General features: G+C 45.7%; 1 protein-coding gene across 8 annotated transcripts in view; it reads right to left on the bottom strand.

The window, feature by feature from the left end:
- Positions 1–18554, bottom strand: part of HLCS (holocarboxylase synthetase) — a 212541-nt gene that overhangs the window by 7049 nt on the left and 186938 nt on the right. For all 8 annotated transcript variants that reach the window (XR_014825174.1, XR_014825175.1, XM_084992093.1 and 5 more), the window contains 3 exons: positions 6860–6927; positions 4556–4716; positions 8–122 (listed from right to left, as the gene is read on the bottom strand). Coding sequence is in view for 6 of the 8 variants with exons in the window: in XM_084992093.1 (XP_084848219.1) it covers positions 8–122; positions 4556–4716; positions 6860–6927 (344 nt within the window). In the remaining 2 variants the exon portion in view is untranslated. The remainder of the gene's footprint in view (positions 1–7; positions 123–4555; positions 4717–6859; positions 6928–18554) is intronic.

Genomic DNA, 18554 nt, shown 5'->3' on the forward strand with positions numbered 1-18554 from the left:
AACTTACCGACAAGTATGTAAAATGTTTCTCCCATAAGTGTCGAGTTAACCAGAACGCCACCGAGCTTCATGAGGTCATTGTAATAAATATCGTTGGGCCACTTCACCCGTAAGTTGATGTCCTAAAGGAAAATCTGTATATTAATCAGGCAGTCACAAAGGGACTAGAGGAGGCTGTCCAGCTAAAAAAAAACATGAGCAGAATATTCAAGAAACAAGTGGAATATGGAGACGCATCCTGTCATCTTTTTCGGACGGCTCATCACTTCTGTGGAACAATCCAGTGTGAGAGCACCCTTGGGGCTAGAGGCAAGGAGACTCACAGAACACCTGCGACAGAAATCCCAGTATTCTCCCACCCCCTCACTATCTTAGTGCCAACCACCACCACCATGCCAGGGCTCTCTTCCCATAAGGAGCTTGTGCTCAAAGAAGGATGGCCCTGAACTAACCAGTGTCGTACAAGCCAGGTAGAAAGGTCTCCAGCAGAATGCTATGGTGCAACTCGTTTTACTTAGTTATTAGAGGAGGTCTCCACAAACTGCCAACAGTCAACTTGGGTAACAGACGTGGACTTGTCCGCTGGCCGGCTGCCTCTCCATCCTGAAGGATGGGGCCTGTGCCCCAGTCTCCATGGAAAGGTCCAAGTGTAGGTAGAGCTTTGAACTGGGGCACCCCGACCCCCACCTCCGGCCCCACCTGTTAAGCTGGGGCACACAGATGGGGCGAGACCCAGTAAGCGCCGGCACTGCCAGGACTCCTGGGCCCGGGACGGGCAGCCAGGTGTGGGCAGAGAAAGCCCATCGGGACACATGAGGCTGGAAGAGAGACACTCAGCAGAATAAAACCAGGAGACCAAGAGTAGCTGAGTCCCACAGGGCTGGCTCTTTGCTCACTGGGGCAGGCATGGCCCCGAGCCCCATCTCAGTGATAGGGATGGAGCAGGCACAGGTGGTGGTAGAAGTCCCAACAGGGGATCACAGATGAAGAGGGAAACCCGGGGGATGTTGGGAGACCACTGTGAGTTCAGGAAAGACATAAGAACAGGGCAGACTTGCTGGACCAGTGGAGATGCGAGAATTGCCTCAGGTCATTGGCTGGGGGATGGGATGAGCCCGCATTCAGATTCAGACCCAGGACGAGAGTTTGAAGACCACCCTTCAGCAGATTTGTATACACCTCACCCGACGCCGAGGAGGAGACACTACTCCCAGAAAGGAAGAGGAGGGCCTTTCCAACACCCACACCCCTTGGATGATAAAACGGTGGCCCACCGGATCCTCAGGCGGAGCTTCCTTGTCTGCCCGCCTGCATCTCTTACAAGCATCCAATCCTAATGAGTCTGTTTCTTCCCTATCACTTTGTCTCTGCTGAATTCCTTCTGGGCAAAGGCTTCAAGAACCTGAACCTTAGTGAGTCCGGACACAGGGTGAGTAACTCGAATTTAAAACCGTGGGTTTAAGTCCCAATCTGGGTTTAGGCTGGGTTCGGGCCGTTAGTGCTGTCAGTTTCATCAGCACTCGTCTGTATGGTACTTATTCCGAACCTGTGTTGGTACTAGCATCACCTCTAGTGGGTTCACGAAGGAAGGACTGAGCTTAAAGGAGATGCCTGGCCTGGCTGAGGCTGCACCTCTGGCAAGTGGCAGAGCTGGGATTACAGACCCAGGGCTTTCTGACAGCAAGCCCCCAGGTGCAAAGCCACCTGCTGCTGCTGCCAGGCAGTCCCCTTCTCTCCCTCCAGCAGCCTTCCTTTCACCTTGGCTAGTGGGAACGTGCTTCTGCCCTAGAGAAGCTCCTCTGTCCTATGATGGGAGCTTCATCTTTCTTTTCTGACTAGAAAAGGGTTCTCGATGGAGGGTGGGGGCAAGGGTGGGAAGCCCGCCCCCAGGGGATATTGGCAACATTGGGAGACATTTCTGGTTGTCATGGGTTGAAGGGATCCTGCTGGCATCCATGGGGAAACGCCGCTGGTGCTGCTCCACAGCGTGTAACACACAGGATGCCCCACAACCGGGGTGCCGGCCCACACGTCAGTGGCGCTGAGTGAGAAACGCCGGCCTAGAAAATCTGTCACTTGGAGACTGGACCTGGTCCCTCTCCTGACTCCCCTTCTTCCGCCTTTCTTTTCTGCCCGTGTGTGCCTGTGGCCAGCACAGTCCCTTCCAAAGCCCAGAAACAGCTCCGCCGCCACCGGGCCGCCGCTTACTTTGGCGCTGGCCCTGGCTTCTGCGTCACATCAGATGTTCAGGTCTAGTTAGCTAGCGATGCAATTTACGAAACTGTGGGTTCCCATGCAGTAAACAGGGACGTCTATTCCAAGATGAAGAGAAAGTCCAGGTGCTTATTTGTCTCAGCCATTATTCAAACAGCTGCGACGGGACCCCATGTGGAAAGCTCATGGAGGCTCTTTGGGACCAACATAAAACTAATCCTGCATACGAAGAGCTGGTTACTTTGTAGGAGCTAGAGCTGGACCACAAATCCATTCATTCCCATGGAATCCTGCTTCCAGGCAAGCTGTGGGAGCGACCACAGAAGTGGCTTAGACATTTAAAGTGCCATATGGTGTCGGAGAGGGAAGAGTCTGTAGTTAGAAGTTTCCGGGCACGGCGTCTGAGGTGGGCCTCCAGAGGAACAGGACTTGGGGGTGCAGAGAAGAGAGAGGGAGCCGGGCTGTGTGGGTCAGAGGGGTCAGAGCCAGAAGAGACAGCGGGTGCAAGAGCAGGCAGCCCAGCGCTGTTCTGGAAGGAATAGCGAGCCATCCACTGATGCAGCCTCTGGTCTGGAAAGGCAGGGTATGATTTGTGTGCTGATGGTGACCTCTGGCTGGGGACAAGCTGGGAAGGACATAAGGAAGGCCAGCCCTACAGAACAGGAGGTCTACTTCAACCACCTTATAGCTCACTGAGTGAGCTAATTAGATTGTATTAAAAATAAATACTGAAGAGCAGGTCCTAAAAATTCTCATCACAAGGGAAGAAACAATTTTTAAATAACTATATGAGGTGATGGATATTAATTCAATCTACTGCGGAGATAATTTTGAGATATATACATGCGTATATTATACATGTGCACGTATGTGTGACGTCATTCTGCTGTGCACCTTAAACAGAGAGGACCGCTTCTCCACTGAAACACCCAGGACAGGCCCCCTTTGAAAATCAGGATGTTAGCATTCTGCTACAGTGCAGTATGTCGGTTAGATCTCAATAAAACCGACAATGAAATCCCATACAGATAAGGCTGAGCTGGGCAACTGCAGAAATGGTGGGAGCTTCTTAAGGAGAATAGGGGCACACACGTCTGGGTCCCCACCCCCACCCCCGTCCTGCTGCCCCACACCTGGCAGAGCCCTTGCAAACAGCAGGCACTCAAAGAATGCTAAGTTAACAAGTAGGTCGAAATCAAAACCATGAAAAAGCTAAACAGACTAATTTAAGTTTTATTTTCCTAAGACTAATTAACCTGCTGCTAGGGTTAAAAACATGTCCCCCCCCAACAGAATTTTCTCTTCTCAACTGCTTAGCGCAAGGTGAAGTGTCTCATGCAGGGGCTGCAGGCTGGCCTTGTGAAGGCTGGTGACCGTCTGATGAGCCCAAGCCCATCAGACACAGCAAGGATGCTGAGCAGCCAGTAATAAATGTCACACCAGTGACTCGATGAAATACGGGTCCCACATACTGTGTCTATGAGGACAAGGCCACATGGGAGGAGCTTAAGGGGCAGCAGAGAGGACCGCTTCTCCATGAAAACACCCAAGACGGGCCCCCTTTAAAAGTCACGATCCTAACATCCTGCTTCAGGAAGTAACAGAATAATTGTTTTTAGTCTGAGAGCTGTAGGTGGGAGGGAGGCTGGGAAGGAACCCCCCTTTGATACCCATATGAAATTTTTCCATGAAAAAGGAGGAGGGGGATAGAGCAGTGGAGCCCGGGGAATGGGAGAATGGAAAGACTGCTCTCTTTTCCTCGCCTTCTTAATAACTGACACCAAAGCATTCGAAAGTAATGATAAAGCAGGCGCATCTGTCCCTACAGCTGGGGGTAGACAGTCCCAAATAAGCAGGCACATTGAACTTGGGCAGCCACTGACAAAGGACAGCTTTGCTGAGCACAGAGTGTGGTAAATGAAGGTAGGAAATGGAAAGGTTTGTCTAGGTCTATAAAACAAGACTTTTCACCGGAAAAGCCCACAGATAGACCCATCCAAGTCCAATGTGCTGGAGGGAAGGAAGAAAAGAAAGAAAGAGGAAGAAAGGGAGCGGGAGGGAGAGAGGACAGGAGGAAGGAAGGAAAGGCTTGTCTTTACTAGAGTATATGAGAAGGCTGACAACAGGACTGAAAGGGAATTCTGGGAAATAAACACATTCCAGCAAACCTGAAGCAGCTATAAAGCTGAAGATGCTTTTAAAACTGCAGGAGCACTCTGCTGCCAGCTTTACAAAGAGCAGGTGGAGGCTCTACAATGCAGCAGTCATTTGACGCATACAACAAACCCTACCTGAGATGTGCACGCGTGCTCGGGATGTCACGGTGACACACTGCACATACCTGGTACTGGGGAATGGACCTCACCGCCTCCACGACGGCCAGGGACATCAGATGCTGGACAAACGGGATCCTCTGTCCCAGCTGGGACCTCAGTGGGATGGTGAGAAGCAGCGTAGAAAGAGCACACCCCACGGGGCTCAGCCAAGCATTGCTTCCCCGCCCTGGAACAGAAGCCCCATCAGGAGACCAGCCGCTCTACCCCATGAACAGAACCAGAGGCACATAAAGCCAGACAGAGAACGTGCCTGCCGAGGACCCAGAGCCATACGTGGGAGACATGCCCCACTTGAATAAACCTGGACTGAGGAAGATGCTTGGATATTCTAGGGTTAACTCAACAACAAAGAGGCTTTTGAAGCCTGAGGCTCTGTTGCCAAACAATTTCCAATAATTAGCATGATGTCTGCCTCTGTGAGCTTATCATTTATGCTTTGATGAGTCAAAGTCCTACATAGTGTCTGAACATCACTCTTGGCTTAATTCCCACCACACAGCAATGCGGGCGAAAAGGGAGACAGTGAGTGGGGAAACCAGACTGAATCCATGTTGTGCCAAGGGAGGTCCTGGAAGCCACTTTTTAAAGGGAGCACGATGGCTGATCACTTTGCTGTACAGCAGAAATTAACACAACATTGTGTTAAATCAACTATACTTCAAAAAAATTAAAAAAAAAAAAAAAGAAGCGATCCTATCGTGATGGTCCCGCAACCCTGTGAACATATTAAAAACCACAGAAGTTTACACTTTAAATGGGGGGACTATATGGTGTATGGATTACATCTTGCTGTTATTGAAAAAAAAAGAAGCTGGGGAGTTCCCGTCGTGGCGCAGTGGTTAACGAATCCGACTAGGAACCATGAGGTTGCGGGTTCGGTCCCTGCCCTTGCACAGTGGGTTAACGATCCGGCGTTGCCGTGAGCTGTGGTGTAGGTTGCAGATGCAGCTCGGATCCCGCATTGCTGTGACTCTGGCGTAGGCCGGTGGCTACAGCTCCAATTAAACCCCTAGCCTGGGAACCTCCATATGCTGTGGGAGCGGCCCAAGAAATAGCAACAACAACAACAACAACAAAAAGACCAAAAAAAAAAAAAGAAGCTGAATTTGGAAAATGATCCCTGGAGTTCCCATCATGGCTCAGCAGTAATGAACCCGCACGGTATCCACGAGGACTTGGGTTCGATCCCTGGCCTCATTCAGTGGGTTAAGGATCCGGCGTTGCCCTGAGCTTCAGTGTAGGTTTCGGACTGCGGCTCAGATCCGGTGTTGCTGTGGCTGTGGTGTAGGCTGGCAGCTGCAGCTCTGATTCAAACCCTAGCCTGGGAACTTCTATAGGCCATCACTGTGGCCCTAAAAAAAACAAAAGAGAAAAAAAGAAGAAGAAGAAAAATGATCCCTGGGTTATTTTTCTTCAAATAGAAATCAAGAAAATAAAATAATCAAAATGAGAGGTATAATCAAACTTCTACGTCTCTTTTTTTTTTTTTTAAACTGTATTGAGCAGCACCACAGCCTTGAATAAAGTGAACTTTTTTTTTTTTTTTTATCTCTGAGTTATGTTCAAAAGACATGCTCAAGAGAAAGGAGTGAAAAACAGTGGACTTCTTATTTCGCTGCTTCTTCTAAGGAGGGCATAAGCGCCTCTGAGAGTTAAAAGCATGTTTGGGCGGGCTTGGTGCCAGCTGAAGGTGGGGAGGGGCGGGGCCAGTGGCCTCCTCTATGACTGAGCTGGATCTCCTGCGGCTGGACCCCAGGTGGGCTCTGGGAGGATGTGGGTCAGCAGGTGGTGGAAGCTCTGGGCAGCCCTCGGCCTCTCTGTGGTCACTTTGTGAAGAGGCGGTGATCTTTGCTCACTCCATGCAAATTCCAGTGCCAGCTGAGGTGGGGGCTGGCAGAGGCAAGGACTCCCCCCATGTGATACTCAGTATAGACACAGAAGGCACCTCACAGAGAACCTTCAGGAAAATAAATGCCTCTGTGACATAGTTATTGCTCACACACCGCAGTGCCTAGAGCGTGTCAGAAAGAATTTACAAGATGTAGGTAACGGAACATTAAAACCATCGCAAGCGGATGTCAGCTAATTAATAAACATCTCAGTTTGAGAGGATGCTTTCATTCTACCAAGGTTCAATCTTTGCATCAATTTCCCTCCCTCTTTCTCCATGTCAGGGTGTGGGAAAACACACAACTCCTCATGTGAGTCCTCTCAACCATCAGCACATGCATTCAATCAGCTCTCTGGCCATGAGAGTCACAGATTTTAGAAAACAAAAACAACAGAAACAGTAACAAAAGATGACTGACCTTTGCCCTGCGTTTGGCGGCCGGCGATGGCTATTAAACCCATTTCCTGTGGCATCTGAAACATCAACCTGCAAAAGGGGGGGAGAGACTGGTCAGCCAGAACAGGGGTCCAGCAGGGCTTGAAAACCCACGGCTCAGACCACGCGGGGACACCGCTGGCACTCACTGGCGAATGTGTGGGTGAGGGGGGGCTGTCTTCCGGGTTGTAGGGGATACCGACCCCCTTCGCAGCCTCTGTGGTGAGAGCGATGGAAAAGGGGATGAGAAGACACCACTGATACTGAAAAAGATGGGGGCTGGGGCGCACGTTCCTGCCCTAGCTAGTCTTCCGTTTATTTAAGACACTGTTAGATTATGTTTCTTTGGAATGTCCCAACAAACTCTTTCTCCCCCCCCCATGTGGTGTCCCTTCCTCAAGTGACAACTAGCAATTCCTGACATTTGTTTCTACTTACAGTGTGTTTCCATCCCAACACTAGAGCGTAATCATAACAGAAGTTTCTGATTATTCAGAAAACTAATATGGTGGCAGTAAAGCCGTTTAAAAGACACACTATCCCCTGAGAACTAATTATGCTTTAACTATAGTAAATAAATCTACACCTTCTGAGAACTCAGGAGAACCTGGGATCCTTTAGGGTTTGAGTTCAGCTTTTAAAATGGTTTTATTTCAAAGAATACAAACTTCCCTTTGGGGGATCGTGGAAAAGTGCACTATATCTATCTCTCCACCAAACAGTGCTTTTTTTTTTTTCTTTTTTGTCTTCTTCTTTTTTTTTTTTTCCCAGAGAAGGAAAAGGAAAAACCCCTCACTCTGAGAATTTCCTGCCAGCTCCACTCTACATATTTAGGGCCAGAGCAGGGAGGTTTTGCTCTGCATTCTCAGGAGTTGCAGACCAGGTATGAACAGGCATGGTTCACGGTAGGATTTATGAAACAAAACAAAAATCAGAATTGCCCGCTGTCCGTGCAGCTGCAGGGGCCCCTTTGAAATACTTTTTTGGGGGAGGGGGGAAGTGGCAAAGGCAGGGATGACTGTAAGATGGTATTTTGTATAAACCAAGTTTTCAAGACGAGACCGAAGGGTTCCCCAGCACCCGGGTGCTAAGAAAGACCATCTCCTTCTCCTCCCGGCTCAGGGAACGGGTTGGAACTTTACTAACGGGAGGAAAAGAAAAACACTGAAAGGCCAAAACCACCACAGCGTCTCTGCTCACCAGCTGGCAGAGGGTCACTGTGCACAGGCCGGGGCAGGAGGAGCCAGAAGGCTCCTGTACTTGGTAAGAAGAGCCGGGCCACTGGGCAGGGGCTGGGCTGGGCCGACAGGCACAGGGCATTCCCAGCGAGCAGGCAGCCCTGCTGTCGGTGTGCCAAGCCCACTTCCATCCCACATGAAATACAGCTCCAGAGCTATTTCTCTTGGACACCATGAATAGCCCATTGAGATGGACTATGCCTATACACTGTTGGGCTCCAAGAATAAAGCGTCCTTTTCTTTCTCCCGTCGGGCCGGCAGAAAATTCTAAGAAGGAAGCTTTGTCCACACAGGGAAGGAACATTGTCTTCTAGGAACCCCCTGCTCACCAGAGGGACCCAGCAAGGCTTCACCTGGGCTCCTAAGCCCACGGGCTCTGGGGCGGAGGGTGGCTAACAAACTTTTCGGGGAGGGGAGCTTAGCACATTGTGAGCAGATTGCAAAAGCGCGCTCCACGGCAGGCCGTCTAGGATGTTCTTTAAATAAACACATAGACAGGAGACCATCATGTCTATAGCCAGCGATGGTGATGGTGGGATTAAGTGAGGGGAGGCAGGGGGGGTCAGAAGCCAAGCAGACTTTTCTACAACAAAGAGAAATGATGAAGGGAACATATGCATTAAACTGCTGGAGGTTTGGCAGCAGTTAACAGGGCATATTGATGAGAAGACTGGGCTGGGGCTGCTGAAGGCCGAGAGGAAATTCTGCAAGGAGGGAGACAACGGGGGAAGGAGGTAATGCTTAGTTCGAGACAAGTGGAGGCCGCCAGATTTATTTGCGCTATCTGAGATAACTCTGGGGGCCAAACCACACGGCTCACGGTCAACAAAGAAGCATTTATGAACTTCTGCAAAATGTAAATTCTGCATCTCTGAAAAAGAAGTCGCTAGGTCGCTTTTGCAGAAAGGAGACACCGTAAATGCATTTCCATTCCGAGTTGATGATGTTCTCACCAAAGGAAACAGAAAAAGAGGGGGGGAAGGAGGGGGTTACATAACTAATTCCCTGCCATTTTTTCCCCCCTTTGTTGGCAAAAGCTGTTTAATAAAAGGTTTCTGTGAGCGGAGGCCGAGTGTGTGCACTGTATCCAAGGGGCATGCGAGGAAGGAGTTCCGGTTTGTACACATCCCCCTCGGGGCGAAACACCCAGAGCCCAAAGGCTCACCTTGCAAACAGGACAGCGCTCCGGCCACTGTGTTACTAAGTACCCACTAGGTGCTCTGCCAACCAGAACGTCCTGCGTTTCACGTGGTCATTGGAATTAAGTTTCAATAATTAACTGAGCTAACCTAGAAGACAGGCCAGTATGACTTAGTGAAAATTCTGAATGAACAAAAGTTTAAATTCAGACCCAGTCAATCTACTTGGAGGACTCGAACCTAAGGAAAGAGTCCGCGTTCACCACGGTGCTATAAAAGTAAAGATTTGGAAATAGCCTAAGAGCTCAGCAGGGGAAATGGTTACATAAATTACGGTACTGAAGCCAATGGAATAATTTATAGTCATTAAAAGTGATGGTTATGAAGACCAGATAGCCACACAGAAGAAATGCTTGCAGTGGAAGGCGCACTGTTAAAAGCAGAATACAAAACTCCATATGCTTTTTTCCCAGTTATGTAAAATGCATACCAAAGGGATGGAGGGAATTTGACAAAACAATAATTGTGTCTCCATTAGGATGATTTTGAGGTCTTTTCTTTAGTTTTGACTAAAAGATCTGCTTAAAAATAAGAGAATAACAGTTACCCACAGCATCCATTTTACTATAACCAATGAGCAAGACCTCACTTGATAAGTAATTAATGAACAGAAATAAATGCTTAAAACCTGTCTGTTCATATGCAATGAGAGCCTCAAAATGTTATACCTTCTGACCCTGTGTTTGTACTTCTAAGATTGACTTTAAAGGAGTATTCAGACGGGGAAATAAAATTTTAGGGACGTTACTATTCATCACAGAATTACACTGTGAAAAATAAACAAGACAAACAGTCCATGACAGAGCAATGAAAAAAATCGTAGCACCCCGTGTGAAAAATATCATATAGCCATTAGTGATACGGGCAAATGTCCGCTGAAGGCCGTTAGATGATTTAGTAGGGATGGAAAATTCAATACACAGCATGATTCCAATGATGTTTTAAAATACTTTTGAAAACTGTTAGGAAACATACCAAAATAGCAGCTGTGGTTATTTTGAGGAGTGTAATTATTGGAAAAATACAGGAAAGTACAAAGTAGAAAGATCATCCAAAGAAGTCCTTCTTCTCATAAGAAATGTATATTCTTCTAGATTTTGCCCCTTTGAGAAAACTTGATTTTGGAACTCTCAAAATAATGCTGTAGATATTTAGTTATGGATATTTTTACTATGTTGATAGTTTTTTTTTTTAAAAAGGCTTAAAACAGCATCATGGTATGATCCCATTTGGACACCTATTTACAGTGGTTACCACCAGAAAGTGGAAGTAAAATTATAGGATGATTTTAATTTCTGTGTCATGCTCTTCTATGTAATCTCTGGGTAGCAAGATTTCAAGTGGTTTTATTTTCTTTACACTTTTCTGAATTACTCACTATTTCTACACTTGGATGCATTCATTTTCCTAATCAGGAAAAAATGCTCAATGAATTCAGCAAAGTAGCAAGATACAAGATTAACATTCAGAAATCAATTGCATTTCTGTATACTAATGATGAAATATTAGAAAAGGAATATAACGATACAGTAACTTTTAAAATTGCACCCCAAAAAATTAAATACCTGGGAATAAACATGACCAAGGAGGTGAAAGACTTATACGCTGAGAACTGTAAAACATTAATCAAGGAAATTTAAGAGGATTCAAAGAAATGGTAAGATATTCCACGTTCCTGGGTTGGAAAAATTAATATTGTGAAAATGGCTGTACTACCCAAATCAATCTATGGGTTCAATGCAATCCCTGTCAAATTACCCATGACACTTTTCACAGAACTAGAACAAACAACCCAAAAATTGATATGGAACCATAAAAGACCCGGAATTGCCAAAGCAATCCTGAGGAACAAAAACCAAGCAGGAGGCGTAACTCTCCCAGACTTCAGGCAATATTACAAAGCCACAGTCATCAAGACAGTGTGGTTCTGGTACCAAAACAGACATACAGACCAATGGAACTGAATAGAGAACCCAGAAGTAAACCCAGACACCTATCTATGGTCAATTAATCTTTGACAAAGGAGGCAAGAATATAAAATGGGAAAAAGACAAGTCTTTTCAGCAAGTGGTGCCAGGAAAACCGGACAGCTGCCTATAAATCAATGAAACTGGAACATACCCTCACACCATACACAAAAATAAATTCAAAATGACTTAAAGACTCAAATGTAAGACAAGATACCATCAGACTCCTAGAAGAGAACATAGGCAAAACATTCTCTGAACTCAACCGTACAAATGTTTTCTTAGGTCAGTCTCCCAAGGCAACAGAAATAAAAGCAAAAATAAACCAATGGGACCTAATCAAACTGACAAGCTTTTGCACAGCAAAGGAAACCATAAAAAAAAAAAAAAAAAGACAACCTACAGAATGGGAGAAAATAGTTTCAAATGATGCAACTGACAAGGGCTTCATCTCTAACATATACAAACAAATTATACAACTCAACAGCTAAAACAAAACAAAAACAAACAAACAAACAAACAAAAACAAACCAACAACACAATTGAAAAATGGGCAAAAGACGTAAATAGACCTTTCTCAAGGAAGATATGCAGATGGCCAACAAGCACATGAAAAAAAAATGCTCAACATCACTGATTATTAGAGAAATGCAAATCAAAACTACTATGAGGAGTTCCCATCGTGGTGCAGTGGAAACGAATCTGACTAGGAAGCATGAGGTTGCGGGTTTGATTCCTGGCCTTGCTCAGTGGGTTGGGGATCTGGCGTTGCCGTGAGCTGTGGTGTAGGTTGCAGATGTGGCTCAGATCTGGTGTTGCTGTGGCTGTGGCGTAGGCTGGTGGCTGTAGCTCCGATTAGACCCCTAGCCTAGGAACCTCCATATGCCACAGGTGTGGCCCTAAAAAGACAAAAAAAAAAAAAAAAAAAAAAAACCTACTGTGAGGTACCACTTCACACCAGTCAGAATGGCCACCATTAATAAGTCCACAAATAACAAATGCTGGAGGGGGTGTGGAGAAAAGGGAATCCTCCTGCACTGTTGGTGGGAATGTAAGTTGGTACAACCACTATGGATAACAGTGTGGAGGTACCTCAGAAAACTAAATGTAGAACTACCATATGACCCAGCAATCCCACTTTGGGGCATATATCCAGACAAAGCTTTCCTTGAAAAAGAGACACGCACCCCTATGTTCACTGCAGCACTATTCACCATAGCCAAGACATGGAAACAACCTAAGTGTCCATCGCCAGATGAATGGATTAAGAAGATGTGGTATACATACACAATGGAATATTATTCAGCCATAAAAAACATACATACACAATGGAATATTATTCAGCCATAAAAAACATACATACACAATGGAATATTATTCAGCCATAAAAAACATACATACACAATGGAATATTATTCAGCCATAAAAAACAACAAAATAATGCCATGTAGCAACAAGGATGGAACTAGAGACTCTCATATTAAGTGAAGTAAGTCAGAAAGAGAGAGATAAATACCATATGATATCACTTACATCTGGAATCTATTCATATATGCCACAAATAAACCTTTCCACCGAAAAGAAACTCACAGACTTGGAGAAAAGACTTGTGGTTGCCAAGGCGGGGGGGGGGGAGATGACGTGGGGGCAGGGGAAGTGGGATGGACTGGGAATCTGGGGTTAATAGATGCAAACTATTGCATCTGGAAAATGGATAAGCAATGAGATCCTGCGATATCTAGTCACTTGTGATGGCGGATAATGTGATAAAAAGAGTATATATATGTAAAAAAAAGAATTTGTTAAAAATCCAGATTTTCTTTAACTAGGTTAAGGTTGCATCTTGCAGCTAACTAGTTGGCAAACAATGTATTCCCTTCCGAGAGACGGCAGATTTACAATGAGGGCAGCCAGCTATCTGGGTGTTAGAGGCTCACTGTCCAAATCCTCCTCTAACAGCACATAGGTGCAGACACCTGTCCCTCACACTCGTTCTCTGGTGGACACGTGACCTGTGCAAGGTGGCCAGCTGAGTCCAGTTACTGTCCACACACAGTCCCTCTGGGCCAGAGCTGCCAGCATCCTTGGGGTCTCCACCCCTGGGGGCCCTAAGGAGCTTTAACTCAGGTTCTTTCTGGTGCACCTGCTTTTCCTCTCCTCCCAGTTTTCCCAGTGTGGACAGAAAGCCAGGTATTCTCAGGAAGCAACCCCCCCACACCAAGTTTTCCATGTAAAAAGAAACCCAACAAGGAGAGCAGGGAGGAGGTGGGAGGAGGAGGAGGGCCCAGGCAGTCACACACTAATGGCTAAGTACTTATTTCTGATTTCTAAAAACTTTACTGGAAGATGAGTTCTGACTATTCATAACTGTGTTTACTTTTGTGAGGATCAAAGAAAACTGTGCTAATCTCATATAAAGTTATTTTTAAAAGAGTCTCCAATAGTACAAACAATCTTCTATGCAAGAATGTACATTGGTGTTGTTTTTTGAAAGAAAACAAGTAGTGTTTTCTGCTCCCAACAACACAAAGAATGGAGCAAGGAGGAGGGTGGGAGGGCTCTGCCACGCAGGGGATGTGGTCTGGGGTGGAAGGTCCTTCACCTCAGACCAGTGACTTCCGAACAGGTAGCCAGGCAAGAGGTGGGCAGCGCTGAGGCGGATGGTCCCCAAGGAGCCTGGTGCTCTCCAGGGGCCCTGGGGGCCGTTGTTCCTGAGACCTTGAGAAACATCACGGCAAGCCGACCCAGGAAATGGGACAGATCGGGATTCTGACTCCAGTACTGATGGGAACTAACACTGAGTAGGTGGCGCTCTCCATCTCTCCAGGCACCTTGGCACGGTCTCAGTACCGGTAAAGCATGAAGGATACACAAAATGCTTGGACATGGGGTAGCTGCCTGAGTATCACATTCTCTTTGTTGTGCAGGTCTCGGAACTTCTGCTACCAGAAGACAAGAAGGGCTCCCATTTCCTCCTCTTGGGGAGAAGGTAGGGAGGAGAACAGTGGAGGAACCTGTGCGTTTTAGGACCCATGGCAAACTCTAGAGAGAACGCTTCTTCTCTGAGCCTCTCTCCCCACTCCGCATCTCTCTCTCTCTCTCTCACATACACACGCACGCGCGCGCGCGCGCGCACACACACACACACACACACGAATGTGATCTGAACCTAGGCCAAAAAGCTGTTAGCTTAGCTCTTACAATTGGGGTTGCAAAATCTTCATTTCCAGTCCTAGGGTCTTTGAACCCACTTGGCAAAGCTAAAAATGGCTGAACCAACTATTGTCTGCTTTTTAAAGATAACCCTTTGGGGGGGGTTGTTACTTACAAATAAGTAAGCTTTATAATTTATTTATTTGTCTTTTAAGGGCCCAACCACAGCATAGGGAGGTTCCCAGGCTAGGGGTCTACACTACAGCCACAGCAACGCAGGATCTGAATTGCATCTGTGATCTAGACCACAGCTCATGGCAACGCCAGATCCTTAGCCCAATGAATGAGGCCAGGGATTGAACCTGCATCCTCACAGATACTAGTCAGATTCATTTCCACTGAGCCACACTGAGGACTCCTACAAATAAGTAAGCTTTAGATCATATTCCCTTATACATGTTTTGGTGAGCATTTCAATGAGAGGGAAAGTGGGAATCTGGACAGCTCAAGAGTAGAACCATCAGAACGCCCCCCCCGGGGGGGGCTCCCTGGAAGCAGAGGCTCCACCTGCATTTCTGTTGAAGGCTGTCTGTGGGTCAGATGCTCTTTTTGAATTCCTTATCTCTTCACTACCTATCATTCACAGGTTTTCATTTAATTCTCCCCATTTCCTACATCAGACATAACAGCATCTATACTACTGCTAAATCATTCAACGGCTCACAGGGAGGGAGTCCTGTGGACTCAGCTTTCAGAATGAGGCACCTTCCTAGCACATCAAGCATTTACAGATGTTGGGCTCCATTATTCTATCAAGATGAGCACATACCATTGTTTCTTAGCCCTGACACTGCATCATAAACACTGGGTGTCTGTGCAGTGCCGTTACAGAATTCACAGATGGACAACTAAACCTGTGTAGACTGAAGGACTCATGGTGTCCACAGCCACCTCTGAGGCCAAGCCTCCAAGACTGTCCGGATCCTAGATCTTCAGCCACCACATATGGGAATTCAGACTTTGTCTTAACGTCTCCCATGGAGCCCCCAGATCACAGAGTCTCCTCAAGCCAATTCTCAGGCGCATCAGAGTTCATCATCTTCTACTGTGTGGAGAGGCTCCACCATGGAGCTGACACCATGGCTCAGCTACCCAGCAGAGGGTCTTCTGTTTGGAAAAGTGGCTGCCATTTCAGAAGATGGACACTGACTCATCCTGACCACATGGCAAGCAGACATCTGGGAATCATTTTCCTGAAGGCACTGCAGACGTTTCCACTTGGTTACCTGGAACTGATGCCAATTTTCTGCACTACAAGTCACACTTTACAAGCATTATCTCATCTAAGCTTTACAGGTGAGATGAAGACAGTCCTGGAAAGGCGAGACCACTTCTCTAAGGCCACTGAGCCAGCAAATCAGGAATCCAAATCAAGTTCTGGTTGATTCTAAGGCCTGTGGTATTTTGTTTTTCTTATTGTTTTTAACCTTTCACTCTGAAGTAATATCACACTTACAGAACACTTGCAAGGATAGCCTAAGGAATTCCTGCCTGTGCTTTACCCAGAACCCAGATTTCCCAAATGTTAACTTTTTGCCGCATAGGCTGCTCCATGTCTGTCTGTCCATATGTTTTCCCCTGAACTACGTGAAAGCTGCGGCCATAACATTTCTTTATCCCTATATACGTCAGTGCATTTTTCCTAAAAATTAAAGGTACTGTTTTACAAATCAGAGTATAATGATCAAAATCAGGAACTCAACATTGATACAGCACTGTTATCTCACCTGCGGCTTTAGCAAATGTTTTCTGCAAAAGGCCAGGTCTTTGTGAGCCATATGGTTTCTGTTACAAGTATTCAGCCCCGCTGTCCCAGCACAAAAGCAACGCAGACAACATGTAAATGAATAAATCTGGCTGCGTTTTAACAAAACTTTATAGATACAGAAATCTGAATTTCACAATGTTCACATGTCACAATACAGAATTTATTTTCATGACTAGACTTTGGGTTTTGAGTGGCTTTAGGTTTACAGAAAATCTGAGCAGAAGGTACAGGCTTCCCCCAGATTCCCTGTGATTAACATCTTATGTTAGTGCAGTACAGTTGTTATAATTGATAAACCAATATTAATATATTATTATTCTAACACCCATAGTTTAAAAGTAGGGTTCATTCTTTGTACTGTACAGTTTTGATGAATGGAGAGTGACATCTATCTGCCACCACAGTATCATACAGAACAGTTTCCCTGCCCTAAAAATCCCCTGTGCTCCTTCTGCCCATCCCTCCTTCCCTCCCTCACCCCTGGCAACCCCCCAGGCTTTTTAATTGTCTCTACAGTTTCACCTTTCCCATGAGGTCATATAGATTTTACTTTTTAAAAACATTTTTTTTCCAGCCATTTAAACAAATAAAAAATATTCTGATCACTTGGGTGGTACAAAAACTGGCGGCAGGCTATAGTGTGCCAACCCTGATCCAATCTATAGAATCTAGTCCGATGTCACCCATTGTCCCAAGGATGCCCTTGATAGGAAAACAAAATCAGCTTTCTGGTTGGGGATCTAAGCCAGGATCATTTGCTGCATTTAGTTGTCATATCGCCTTCGTCTCCTTTAATCTGGTTCAGTTCTTCCTCTTGTCTTTCAGGATCTACACAGTGGAGGCAGTCATTCTGTAAATTGTCCTTCACATTAAATGATCTGAAACCTCCCCGTGGTTAAAGGCAGATTAGCATTTTGGGGCAGGAACACATGTTAGTGAGAGTGTACCCTTCTCAGGGCATCCTAGCAGGAAGCCCTCGGTGCTGCCTTGTCCAGTACCAGCGAGTTAATTTTGATCCACTTGGGTAAGGTGCTGGGTGCTAGGTTTTTCCATCAGTAAGTTATCGCTTTTCCACTGAGGTAAATTAAGTACTCATGGGGAGATAAATAATATCTTTCTCATGAAATTTAATCTACTAATCTTAGCATCTGTGGATGATTTTACTTGAATCAATCCTTTATTCGATGGTTGCCAAATAGTGATTTTTCTGATTATCTCATTTCTTCCATATGTACTTGCTGGGGTGCTACTTTAAGAAAGAGTTTCTTCTTCCCGCACTGACTTTTCTTTCTTCTTTTCTTTATAGCAGGATGGACTTATGGAGACCCATCTATTCAACAGGTTATTTATTTTCCTTATTTTGATGCTCAAAGTATCCCAGATATGGCAAGCAGAAGCTCCTTCTGGCTGGTTCCTATCTCCTACTGACAACTATCGTCTTTCAGTACTTCCTTACTTTCTGTCACAAGAAGAGCTCCTGGGTCCTTCTTGGATTTTCTCAGCACCAGCTCTGGAATTGGCCTTTTCTCTAAGCAGTTCTGGTTCCTTTCAGTGGAGAATGATATTTAAAAAACAAATCTGGGTGTTAGGAAAGAACAAGAAAGTGTATGTGTTTCCTTCCTTCTTTCTTTCTTTCCATCCATCCATCCATCTTAAAAACCAGGAATTTATTGAAAATTGCCAGTTCCAATCCAACAGCACAAGTTCCATTTTATTCTTCCCATTTAATATTTGCAATTCCTTCTCCAATGAGAAATCTGGCTCCTATTATCACAAATATATTTACTTATTTGCTCAGTACTGTCACACTCAGAAAGTGGTTTCAGAATTACTGACCCATACCACTGTGAAAAACAAATTTGCTAACTAGGGTTCAATATTTATCTACAGTTCTTTTTTGTCTTTAGCCTGAGGATATATAGTCACATATTATGTTTAAAAGTTTTTTGGGTTTGCTCTTTGTTTCTTTTGCCTGAGTGTGGTTACATTAGTCTTCTGAAATGGTTAGTTTAACTGTACCTCTGTATCCACTACAGGGTCGCCCCTCCCCCATCCTTGTTTCTTTATTCTTTAACTTGGTTCTAAGAGTCAGAACTATACAGAAAAGGAAACCCTGAGAAGTGTCACATTTCCCCTACTTATCCCTTCTACCTAAGCCTCCTCCTAGAACTACTCTCTGTACATAAAAATTCAACTAATCTCACTCGTTTCTGGTTTATTTTTTCTCGCGTTTCTGCACAAATGAACATACCTTGCATGCTTTCTTATTTCTCTTTCTTTCTTACAGAAAGTT

This window comes from Sus scrofa, chromosome 13 (genome assembly GCF_054392235.1).
Source record: "Sus scrofa isolate SSC_HxYL_T2T_F1_AM1 chromosome 13, Sscrofa_HxYL_maternal_Yorkshire_Landrace_v2.0, whole genome shotgun sequence".
NCBI lineage: Eukaryota > Metazoa > Chordata > Mammalia > Artiodactyla > Suidae > Sus > Sus scrofa.